This window comes from Anolis carolinensis, chromosome 5, assembly GCF_035594765.1.
Source record: "Anolis carolinensis isolate JA03-04 chromosome 5, rAnoCar3.1.pri, whole genome shotgun sequence".
In the NCBI taxonomy this organism is placed as follows: domain Eukaryota; kingdom Metazoa; phylum Chordata; class Lepidosauria; order Squamata; family Dactyloidae; genus Anolis; species Anolis carolinensis.
In genome coordinates, this window is record NC_085845.1 from 125792417 (window position 1) to 125805008 (window position 12592).

General features: G+C 43.3%; 1 protein-coding gene across 1 annotated transcript in view; it reads left to right on the top strand.

The window, feature by feature from the left end:
• Window positions 1-4464: 4464 nt before the first annotated feature.
• The window catches only part of fam114a1 (family with sequence similarity 114 member A1), a 63320-nt gene continuing 55192 nt past the window's right edge, over window positions 4465-12592 (top strand). Inside the window, exon 1 of the mRNA XM_062982227.1 lies at window positions 4465-4693. Coding sequence (XP_062838297.1) covers window positions 4480-4693 — 214 coding nt within the window. The 5' untranslated portion in view covers window positions 4465-4479. The remainder of the gene's footprint in view (window positions 4694-12592) is intronic.

Genomic DNA, 12592 nt, shown 5'->3' on the forward strand with positions numbered 1-12592 from the left:
GTTTTTTACGAGCATTTTTTGGTTCTGTATCTTTAATAAACTGTGTTGAATCTTATCTGGTGGCGTTCTGTCTGTGACAGTTCCCTTGATGCTGGGTCCCCGAACTAAGGGCTGTGAGCCGGATGCAGTCCTCCAAGATAATTTACCTGGTCCCTGCCCTCAGTTTTAGACTTAGGCTCACCCCAAGTCTGAAATGACTTGAAGGCACACAACAACAACAATCCTAATTAACTTGACTATCTCATTGACAAGAAGCAGGCCTTTTCTTGTGGCCTTGCAGCTCTTCTGATGTCTGTGGTGGAGTATTAATATTGTTGTTTTGAAAATAGCTTTTCTGCTCATCAACTAATTGAAAAATTTAATATATATATATGAGCAATTGAAAGTATTTTAATTACTATAAATTTATTGTGAAAAGGCAAAGACTCAAATCAAAAAGAAGAAATCTTATGAAATATAAATATTGCACTAATTTCCTATAAATTTCCATGCAGTCATGCCGGCCACATGACTTTGGAGGTGTCTATGGAGAACGCTGGCTCTTCGGTTTAGAAATGGAGATGAGCACCAAACCCCAGAGTCAGACATGACGGGACTGCCATAGATCTGGGTGAAACGTCAGGAGAGAATGCTTCTGGAACATGGCCATACAGCCCGGAAAACACACAACAACCCTGTGATTCCGGCCATGAAAACCTTCGACAACACAAATGCATGAAGCTGTTTGGCTGAGTTTGCAAGGACCTGGGAATTGGTTTCAACTGTTGCTGTCCTGCTGCTGGAGAACTGGTTTGAACAGGTTTCTCTCTCTCTCTCTCTCTCTCTCTCTCTCTCTCTGTGTGTGTGTGTGTGTGTGTGTGTGAGTCTACTGAGTACTAGCTGGAAAGAAGATGGCTGGGTACTCAGAGAGGCCTGACTATTTCTGAGGCCTTGTTTGCTGCTGATTTTCACTGAAGCAGATTTATGGACTAAAAAAGGACTGCTCATGACTGCTGATTTCTGTAAGCAATCCGAGGGACTATTGTAAATACCATTGTTCTGTTGATCTCTTGGACTTAGTAAAAGTTCCTGTGTTATTTGTTCTGCAAAGCTGAGTGGTGCATCATTCTGCAGGGTGACCCTGGGTTCATGGGCATACGTAAGAGCTTCTATCTATCAACCACAATCCCCAACACAACTCATTATTACTTCCCAAGTGTCTAGGACTGTGTGATGTATCGGCGAATAATGTGAGCAGATCCCAGTAAGGTGGCCTTCTGCAGCTGGGAGGTGGTAATTTTGTCAGCGCCGATTGTGTTTAAGTGCAGGCCAAGGCCTTGAGGCACTGCACCCAGTGTGCCATTCACCACTGGGACCACCTTGACTGGCTTGTGCCAGAGTCTTTGCAATTCGATCTTTAAGTCCTCATATCGTGTCAGTTTTTCCAGTTGTTTTTCCTCAATCCTGCCATCACCTGGGATTGTGACATCGACAGTCCATACTTTGTCTTTTAACATGATCATGAGGTCAGGAGTATTGTGCTCCAAAACCCTGTCTGTCTGAATTTGGAAGTCCCAGAGTAACTTGACATGTTCATTCTCCGTAACTTTTTCCGGCTTGTGATCCCACCAGTTCTTTGTCGCAAGCAGATGGTATTTGTGGCACAAGTTCCAATGAATTATCTGAGCAACGGTGTTATGCCTCTGCTTGTAATCTGTCTGTGCGATCTTCTTGCAGCAGCTGAGGATGTGATCTATTGTTTCATATGCTTCCTTGTAGAGTCTACATTTGGGATCTGTTGTGGACTTTTCAATTTTGGCTTTGATGGCATTGGTTCTAATGGCTTGTTCTTGGGCTGCCAGAATCAGGCCCTCCGTCTCCTATTATTATTATTATTATTATTATTATTATTATTATTATTACAGTAGAGTCTCACTTATCCAAGCTAAACGGGCCGGCAGAATCTTGGATAAGCGAATATCTTGGATAATAAGGAGGGATTAAGGAAAAGCCTATTAAACGTCAAATTAGGTTATGATTTTACAAATTAAGCACCAAAACATCATGTTATACAACAAATTTGACAGAAAAAGTAGTTCAATACGCAGTAATGTTATGTTGTAATTACTGTATTTATTAATTTAGCACCAAAATATCACGATATATTGAAAACATTGACTACAAAAATGCCTTGGATAATCCAGAACCTTGAATAAGCGAGTCTTGGATAAGTGAGACTCTAGTGCAGTGATTCCCAAAGTGGGCGCTACCACCCCCTGGTGGGCGCTGGAGCGATCCAGGGGGGCGGTGATGGTACCTATTAGGACACAGGGGCGGGCCCAGGGGAGGGTCGGGGCCTCTTCCCAAGTGCTGGAGACAGAGCTGAGCACCAGAGGCGCCTGTTAAGATACACAGGGGGCGGAGCTAAAGGTGTGGGCGTGGCTTCTTCCCAAGAGCCCGAGACAGGACTGAGAATCTATACCTCTCCTGAGGCTCTTGTTTGGACACAGAGAGCGGAGCTAGGGAACAAGGTGGGGCATCCTTCCAAGAGCCCAAGACAGGGCTGAGCCTCTATACCAGGGGTCCTCAAACTTTTTAAGCCGAGGGCCGGTCCACAATCCTTCAGACTGCTGAGGGGCCGGATTTTCATTTGAAGAAAACAAACAAACAAATTCCGATGCACACTGCACATGTCTTATTTGTAGTGCAAAAACAATAACAACAACAATGAAAGAACAATACAATATTAAAAAATAAAAATAATTTTAACCAACATACATTTATCAGGATTTCAATGGGAAGTGTGGTCCTGCTTCTGGCCAATGAGATAGTCAAGTTAATTAGGGTTGTTGTTGTTGTTGTTGTTGTTGTGTGCCTTCAAGTCATTTCAAACTTTGGGCGAGCCTAAGTCTAAAATGTATTTATTTATTTATTATTTATTTACTGCATTTATTTACTACATTTGTATCACACCCTTCTCACCCCAAAGGGGACTCAGAGTGGCTTACAAATTATATTATATTATTGGCATAGCACAATATTAGCATTATGTATTACTATATTGAACTATACCACTATACTGTAATATTATTAGTAATATTATATGTAATATAGAATATATAATTAATATTATTATATGGTATTATTATCAGTGTTATATTGTATTATATTATAATATTACTAGCTATGCCCAGCCACGCGTTGCTGTGGCATTGTCTGGTGGTGTTGGTGAGAACTTGTTGAGGTAGTGGTGGTATTGAATGTCTGTTGTATGGTTGTCCTTATGTTGAGTATGCATTTGGTTGTTTGTGTACTGTGAAAGTGGTGAGGGTAGAGGGGGTCTATGTCCCTGTGTAGTATTGTATAATATTTATACGTTGTCCATGTGTTCCGAATGCTTGGATTGTGTCCTGCTGCATAGTAGAAAGGGTTGGGCTGGATGGCCCTTAGGGGTCTCTCCAAACTCTTGTGCCTGTCCCCTGGGCTGAGTGGGTTGCTAGGAGACCAAGTGGGTGGAATTTAGCCTTGTAACTGGCAACAATTGGATAAAAACAATTATTGCTCTCCCTCTAATTAGGACTTTATTTTTCTTTTCTTTTTGTTGTATCAACCTAGAGCCGTGGATGATGGGTTGTGTTGTCAAATTTCAAGGTTGGGGGGCCTGTAGTTTTGTTGTTTTGTCCGCTGCCCTGATGCCATCACTCTTTTATATATATAGATTATCAATATTATATGTATATACAATATATTCTATTATAAAACTGAGGGCGGGGGCCAGGTAAATGACCCCGGAGGGCCGCATCCGGCCCCCGGGCCTTAGTTTGGGGACCCCTGCTCTATACCTCTCCTGAGAGGCCTTTTAGGACTAAAGGGCAGGGCTAGGGGTGGGGGCGGGGCCTCTTCCCAAGAGCACGAGACAGGGCTGAGCCTCTGTATACCTCCCCTGAGGCACTTGTTAGAACACAGGGCGGGGTATAGAGGTTCAGTCCCCTCAGGCACTTGGGAAGAGCCCCCCCCCCTCCTGTTTCCTGGCAGGCGCTGCAGGACAGGGATAGAAGCTCAGCCCTGCCTCAGAGCTCGTAACTCCGCCCATCCCAGTCCTGGCCACCCATGTGTGGCCCCACTCACTTCTTCTCGCAGCCTTGCATCTTGGACTAGGGGAGAGGCTCAGCCCCACCCTCTTAAGCAAGAGCCACGCCCACCCCTCTAAGCCACACCCCCTTTCCAGGGGGCGCTGAGTCATATTTTTTCTGGAAAGGGGGCGGCAAGCCAAATAAGTTTGGGAACCACTGCTCTACTGTATCATTATTATTACTGTATTACCCTAGGCCAAGAGCTCGGGGAAACAGCCGAAGAACCTGATATTTCCCAAACGCTTGGTGCTGCCACATGTTTTGGACTCCATCTCCCAGAATTCCTCGCAGTTGGCCGAACTGGGCAGGGCTTCTGGGAGATGAAGTCCAAAACAGGCAGGACTGGAGTTTGGTCTCCCGGCAATGAATGAGGGAGGACTCCCCGCGGGTGCCTGGATGGGAGGGCCTAGGCCGAAGAGGGAGGCAGGGAAGGCGGGCCTGGCCCAGTCCCCGCCCTCGCTGCCGACGTGGCCGGAGGAAAGAGGGAGGGCAAGAGGGGGCGAAGTGCCGGGCGCGCCGCCGCTGCTCCCCTCAGACTCTTCTTCTCCCCGGAAGAGGGACGTCACAACTTTCCTTCAGAGGTAATGGGGTTTTTAAATCACAAAGAGCCAGGGGCAGGTTCTCATGGTGCAGCTTCAGAAGTTTTCACTTTACTTTCCCGCCCTGGGACGATTGTTGTGAAAGCAAGAATTGGTGACAAAGCTTCAGTGGATGGAGACCCCTTTCCCTCAGAATCACTCTTTCAAGAATAGGAGGCAGGTCTCTCTCACTTCCTGTTGTCTCACCCTTGTTCTTAACTAGGTGTATCTGCACTGAACTGGATTATATGAGTCTACACCAGGGTTATAGCCAAGGGGGGGGGGGGGGGTTAGGGCTTCAACCCCCCCCCCCTGAAAAAAAATTCAGTTGTTTTAAAACCTGGTTTACTCGACTTGATCTGGAATAAAGGTTTTTGTACAAGGTCTGGTGGACGAATGGCATAAGCACTTTGCATTATTTTAAATTTTGTATATTGTATATTATAATTCTTTTAACTGTTTTAATGTTTATTTTATTGTGCTATGGTGTATTGGCATAAATTGCCAGTCTGTAAGCCGCTCTGAGTTCCTGCAGGTAAGAAGGGCGGGGTAATAATAATAATAATAATAATAATAATAATAATCATCTTTATTTATATACCGCCCTATCTCCCGGATGGGACTCAGGGCGGTTTACAGTCATAAAAGCAACACAAAAATTACATAACAACATAATACACATTATTAAACAAAGTAAAATAATACAATTATAACAATAAATCACACATGACCAGATCAAGGGGACGGAAAATGATAGAAATAAATAAATAAATAAAACAAAACTCATTACAGTAGAGTCTCACTTATCCAACATAAACGGGCCAGCAGAATGTTGGATAAGCGAATATCTTGGATAATAAGGAGGGATTAAGGAAAAGCCTATTTAACATCAAATTAGGTTATGATTTTACAAATGAAGCACCAAAACATCATGTTAGACAACAAATTTGGCAGAAAAAGTAGTTCAATATGCAGTAGTGCTATGTAGTAATTACTGTATTTATGAATTTAGCACCAAAATATCACAATGTATTGAAAACATTGACTACAAAAATGCGTTGGATAATCCAGAACGTTGGATGAGACTCTACTGTAGTTTTAACTTTTTTTTCGTGTCAGGAGCAACCGGAGTTGCTTCTGGAGTGAAAGAATTGGCCATCTGCAAGGATGTTGCCCAGGGGACACCCGCATGTTTTTGATGTTTTACCATCCTTGTGGGAGGCTTCTCTCATGTCCCCGCATGGAGCTGGAGCTGATAGAGGGAGCTCATCCGCGCTCTCCCCAGGTGGGATTTGGACCTGGCAGCCTTCAGGTCAGCAACCCAACCTTCAAGTTACGAGGCTTTTATCCCCTAGGCCACCGGAGACTCCTAATTTTAACTAATTTTAACTGATTAACCCAACCCCCATGAGTGTCCACTGAGGTTTATCTGTCTTGAGTGTCCACTGAAGGTTATCAATGGAACGTGATTTCTAAATTATTTTGTCTTATAGAATTACTCTTCATGATTCGCTAACCACCCCCCCCCCCCCCCGAAATTTTTATTCTGGTCTTCACAGCCATATAATCCAGTTCAAAGCAGATCATTTGGATTTTCTATGGCACTGTAAATGGAGCCACATACACACTTGATTTGGGTGTGCACCGGCCCTAATTGGTACTAGAATGCATGTTAAGTCTGAAGAGCATTGCATGAAAGGCTATGCAGTCAGCAGATTTGTGGTCGAAGGTTTTCATGGCAGGAATCACTGGGTTGCTGTGATTTTTCCAGGCTGTATGGCCATATTCCTGAAGCATTCTCTCCTGATGTTTCGCCCACATCTATGGCAGTCATCCTCAGAGGTTGTGAGGTCTGTTGTAAACTAGGGGCCCTTCCATACAGCCCTATATCTCAAAATATCAAGGCAGAAAAGCCCACAATATATCTGCTTTGAGCTGGAATATTTGGCGGTGTGGACTCAGATAACCCAGTTCAAAGCAGATAGTGTGATATTCTGGGATATAGGGCTGTGTGGAAGGGCCCTAGGAAGTGAGATTTATATATCTGTGGAAGGTCTAAGGTGGGGGAAGAACTCTTGTCTGCTTATGGCAGGTGTGAATATTGCGATTGGCCACCTTGATTAGCATTGAATGGCCTTGCAGCTTCAAAGACTGGCTGATCCCTGCCTGGGGAAACTCTAAAATCAGGACAGTAAATAAAGAGCAACACTCAAAAAACAGGGACATTCCAAACATGAAACAATCAGGGCCAGCTAATCACCTCCCAACAAAGGATCCCCCCAGGCAGGAAGGAGCCAGGTGTTGATGCTGCAAGGTCATTCAATGCTAATCAAGGTGGCCAAGTGCACCATTCACATTTGACTCAAACAGACAAAAGTTCTTTTTCCCACCCTGGACATTTCATAGATATATAAACCTAACTTGCCTAGTTTCTAACAGACTTCACAACCTCCGAGGATGCCTGCCATAGATGTGGGAGAAACATTAGGAGAGAATGCTTCTGGAACATGGCCATACAGCCCAGAAAACTCATAGTAACCCAGTCAATGGATTTATTTATCTTGTCAGAAGCAAATTAACAAAACAGTTATAATGTGTAAAAAAACCCACAAAGTTAAAAACTTGGCATTATACTAAATTTCCTTTGACCAGAAGTTGGCCATTTCGAGTGCCTCTGATGTCGCTGTAAGGAGGTGCTCCATTGTGCATGTGGCAGGGCTCAGGTTGCATTGTAATAAGTGGTCTGTGGTTTGCTCTTCTCCGCACTCGCATGTTGTGGGCTCCACTTTGTGGACACATTTCTTAAGATTGGCTCTGCATCTCTTGGTGCTAGAGCACAGTCTGTTCAGTACTTTCCAAGTCACCCAGTCTTCTGTGTGCCTAAGAGGAGTTTCTCATGTGGTGTCAGTCCTGGTTTTAAACTTCCACTTTTGGACTCTCGCTTGATGATGTGTTTCTAAGAGTATCTCTGTAGATCTTAGAAAGCCATTTCTTGATTTAAGACGTTGGCAGATACAGAGGATGGGACAGAGATGTCAATGCCTTGGTCCTTCCATTACTGGCTGCTACTTCCCCACGGATATCAAGTGGTGCAATACCAGCTAGTCAGCAGATGTCAGTATAATACAAGTAACACACTCTTGTTAAATTGTGGTGCTTCTAGGCACAGATTTGATTATGTTGTCATCCTGTGTTTCACATAATCCCCACCTCTGCATTCTCAACATGAATTATGTTATTTATACAGTGCTATAAATACCACTTCTGGAGGTGTGGGATGTGTGGAATTGGTTATATTATCTGTAACTATTACATTGTTTGCAATCTTAAAATATCACTATGTAACAAAGTTTGGAAAAATATTCCTGGTTTGAAAGTGTTATTTCCTACTTAATTGTGTGGTACTTACTTGGAAAGTAATTGTTATACCCCAGAAACTTGGCTTTTGTGGCTGCCACAAACTATGTCGAATTGATTGAGACTCTGTAAGATATTCATTGACAAACTATAGCTAAATGTGCTGCAGGATGTCCCACAACAAACAAAGTTGTTGCAGTTTAATAAAAAAAAATTACATGTTTTTTATGATAGAACCAACTACAGGCCCCCTAACCTCAAAATTTGACAACACAACCCATCATCCACGGCTCTAGGTTGATACAACAAAAAGAAAAGAAAAATAAAGTCCTAATTACAGGGAGAGCAATAATTGTTTTTATCCAATTGCTGCCAGTTTAGAGGGCTAATCTCTGCCCACTTGGTCTCCTAGCAACCGTCTCAGCCCATGGGACAGGCAGAGTTAGGCTTCGCTTAGGCCTCTTCCACAGATTATCTAATTTGCACTGGATTATATGGCAGTGTAGACTCTACTTCCCTCCAACAGACAAAAAAAACCAATCAGAAATATTGTATATTCACAAGCTTTACAAAATAATATCCCCTGAAGGTATACGGGAAGGTAACAGCGCTCCATGCAGTCATGCCGGCCACATGACCTTGGAGGAGTCTATGGAGAACGCCGGCTCTTCGGCTTAGAAATGGAGATGAGCACCAACCCCCGGAGTCAGACACGACTGGACTTAATGTCAGGGGAAAACCTTTACCCTTGACCTTAACTACCACCAATTCCTCAATACTTTATTTCCCATACCACTAGACTTCGCCACAGCAACGCGTGGCCGGGCACAGCTAGTTACTTTATAAAAACTTCCCATTTCCAACTTCTACTCTTCTTTTTAGGGTTTCGTAAATGGGGAGGATGTGCAAATAGAGAAGCACAACTCATACATCTCATATCTTACATCACCATATTGCTTTGGGTACTTTTCTTCACTTACCATAAGTATTGGAACTACAGTAGAGTCTCACTAATCCAAGCCTCGCTTGTCCAAGCCTCTGGATAATCCAAACCATTTTTGTAGTCAGTGTTTCCAATATATCGTGATATTTTGGTGCTAAATTCGTAAATACAGTAATTACAACATAACATTACTGCGTATTGAACTACTTTTTCTGTCAAATTTGTTGTATAACATGAAGTTTTGGTGCTTAATTTGTAAAATCATAACCTAATTTGATGTTTAATAGGCTTTTCCTTGATCAGTCCTTATAATCCAAGATATTCGCTTATCCAAGCTTCTGCCGGCCCGTTTAGCTTGGATTAGTGAGACTCTACTGTACTTAGGACCTTTCAATGATAAAACCAGGGCAACGTTTGGAAAAGTATTTTTTTTCAGCTCCCAGAATCCCTCCGCTCATATGGCCACCGGGATTCTGGGAAGTGTAGTTTTCAAAAGTAACTATTGCTGAGCTTGAAGGACAAGAGATAGGATCTAGCTCTTATCATTTACATATACCTTTTATTGTAAAATGCATTTCTCTGGCTCAATCTCTTTCATATGAACAAGGCAGATTTGAATATCTCTTTCCTGTCTAGTTGGATCCTCGGAACACTGCTATATGCAACTGAATGCTCATAAATCTGATTTTTTTGTGTTGGAATTTGTGCTATGACATGGTGAGATGTTCCAGAAAGCAACATCTTATAGCACATTGCATTTATTATGGCATACATCTTTGTGGATCAGAGTCCATTTCGTGATAAGATACAATTCGTGTCACAACAGGTTAAACTTGTAAACAACTTTGAAAAAAAACCAGTTTAATCAAAAGTCAGGCATTCTGTGAACTTCATTTCAAACATAGTCTATCTGGTTAAGCCACAGTCTATACAGCTTTTTATGGTAGTGCTTTCTCAGTTTATATTCAGATCAATGTATATATAGGGATTGGAAAATGCGATGGGTCTGGCAGTAAATTTGTTACTTTTGGGCCTGTATGGACTGCTAAATATCCCTTTCCCCCTAAAAAATAATCATAATCAGAGTTTAATCCATTGTTGGTTTTGACAAGTATTGAAAGGGGGAATTGAATGAGCTTTAAATAAATCTATTATTATACAGTGCAGGGAGCTCTGCGACATGCCTTATTTAAAAGTTAATTCTTATTCCTGGGGGTTTACAAGAGAGGTCGTTTCTGAATCCATGCCCTCTTTTTTGGACAGAAAAGGGGCATATGAGATGGTAAGGGCTTCAAAAACATTTTTAGTGATTGTATGCGACCCCCGAAAGTGAGATGCAGAATCTCTTTAGATGTACATCATTTCTGTCCTCCCAAACTATGTTTATGTTTTATTCCACTGATTAACCCAGTCATTATCATTATTATATACATTGTGAATGATGTATTTATTTATTTACAGTATTTATATTCTGCCCATCTCACCCCAAAGGGGACTCAGGGCGAATTACAGAACACATATACGGCAAACATTCAATGCCATTATACAAAGACAGGACAGATGATAGTACAGATAGAGGTATATAGGCATTTCCTGGAGGTTGTGCTCGATTCCAGCTATTTTGGGGGGGGGGGGGGCTGCTGTTGTTCCATCCTCCATGTCAAAGAGCTCTGTTCACAGACTTCTTCCTTTTTTTTGTTTGCTGGCATTTTGCTGGCATTTCCTTATGGTGCCATTAAATTGCCTCCCTGCTTAAGTGGTACCTATCTATCTACTCATAGCTGTTTTTGATCTGCTAGATAGACAGTGAGCTGAGCTGAAAGTTGGGTGCTCACCCCCGACCCAGAATTCAAATTGCCAGCTTTTCGCTTAGCAAGATTTATTGCAGCTGGTGGTTAACCTGCTGTGCTAAAGCCCTGCAGCTGTTTGTGTGTAGTTAATTTGTATGATGAAAGCAAGGCCATATCATTAAAGGTTCTGAGAGCAGTGTTCACATTGAAGTAGGATGTCATCCATTTATTTTCAGTTCAGTGAAATTGCATTTGATCTGACATTCCACTCACTTCCTTCTCCCACTTCAAAATATTTTTTTCTCCCTTCCTTCTTGTTTGGAGACTCACTTAAAACATGTTCGTGTTTCTAATGTTCTATGTGACTGTTGTGACTGCGCCTTCGGGGATTATGGTTGATGGTGATGGAATTCGAAGAGGAAGAAAAAACCCTCGTGATGAGGGTTCACTGGAGGAGTTGCGCAGGAAGCGACTTAGAGAGCTATATGGGGGATCTTCTGAGGAAGATTCAGATGGGGAGATGGATGCTGAGGAACAGGTGGTGGCTGGGGAAGCGGGCACTGAATGGGCACAGCCACCGGAGATGTCTGGGGATTTGGGGCCTATGGATACTTCTGAACCTGGGGTTTCTGCAGGAGCTGATCCCAATTGGGATGCTTGGAGAAGGGAGGATGGTTCTTTAAGTGTTCATGGGGCTAAGTGTGGACAGGATGATTGTGTCAGGACCCAGGCTGCAAGGCACCAATAACCATACACAGAGACCAGAATCTATCTACTATCTTTATTGAAGGAGTATATAAAGTTGGTAAAAACAAATGTAAAAGTTAGTCCAGAAGCAGACCTTTCAGGAAAGGTCAAAATTAGTCCAAGAAACAATGTCCAATATGCAATATTAAGGGCCAAAGTTGTAATCCAGTAACCGAAACACTCACCTTGCCAGGCAAGGTGAGGGGAGATGACGAGGTCCTTTAGTCCATGAACTTGAGCAAGGCTAGGAATTAACTTGATACTTGAAAACAAGGCTTGAATCGTGACACAAGGTAACGAGGAACAAGAACAAGGTCCGTGGAATTACTTGGGAAAATCCGTGAAACAAGGCAAGGTTTAGTCCTGGAAGGCGAGGCAAGGTCCGAAGGTAAACAAGGCTGGGAAGCAGGAGCGAAGGCTTGAGAACAAGGACAAGGCTTGAACAGGAACGAGGCTTCGAACGGAGCGCGCTGTCCAGACACAACTCGCTCCGGAGGCTGACGAATTGACTCCGCGAAGTTACTTCGCGGTTAAAACACCTATATAGAGTCTAACTTTCCCGCCGAGAGCAGTTCTCTGGGAACCAGAAACAAAGCTAATCTCTGAGACCAGATGTTTGACTCCTTAAAGATTCTCACGGAAAGCAGGCTTAATTGGCTAAATTCTTAGCAGCTATTCTAGCACTCCTGCGCGAGGCCGCTTCCAAACCTCTCTGTTGTTTACAAAACTCATGGCGAGAAAACACAGGAGATGTAGGCTCTGGGTTTGTTTGACATACTTCTGGAACACAACTCTCTTGCAGGTGCAAGGTTCCCAGATCTGGCTGGGAAGAATCCAGTTCTGACTGGGAAGGTAAAAAACCCAAGTTTTCTTCTTCATCAGGCATCACAATGTCATGAGCAGGACTACAAGGCCCATGAGTCATCACACTATCCCCCTCCTCAAGCCCCCTCCCAAACCGGGACTCTCTCCCCGAGGCGCGAGGTCGTGGCTTGGCGGGATAGGTCTGATGAAAGCGACGGGTTAGATCAGGAGCATGGACTGTGGAGGCGTCTTCCCAAGAGC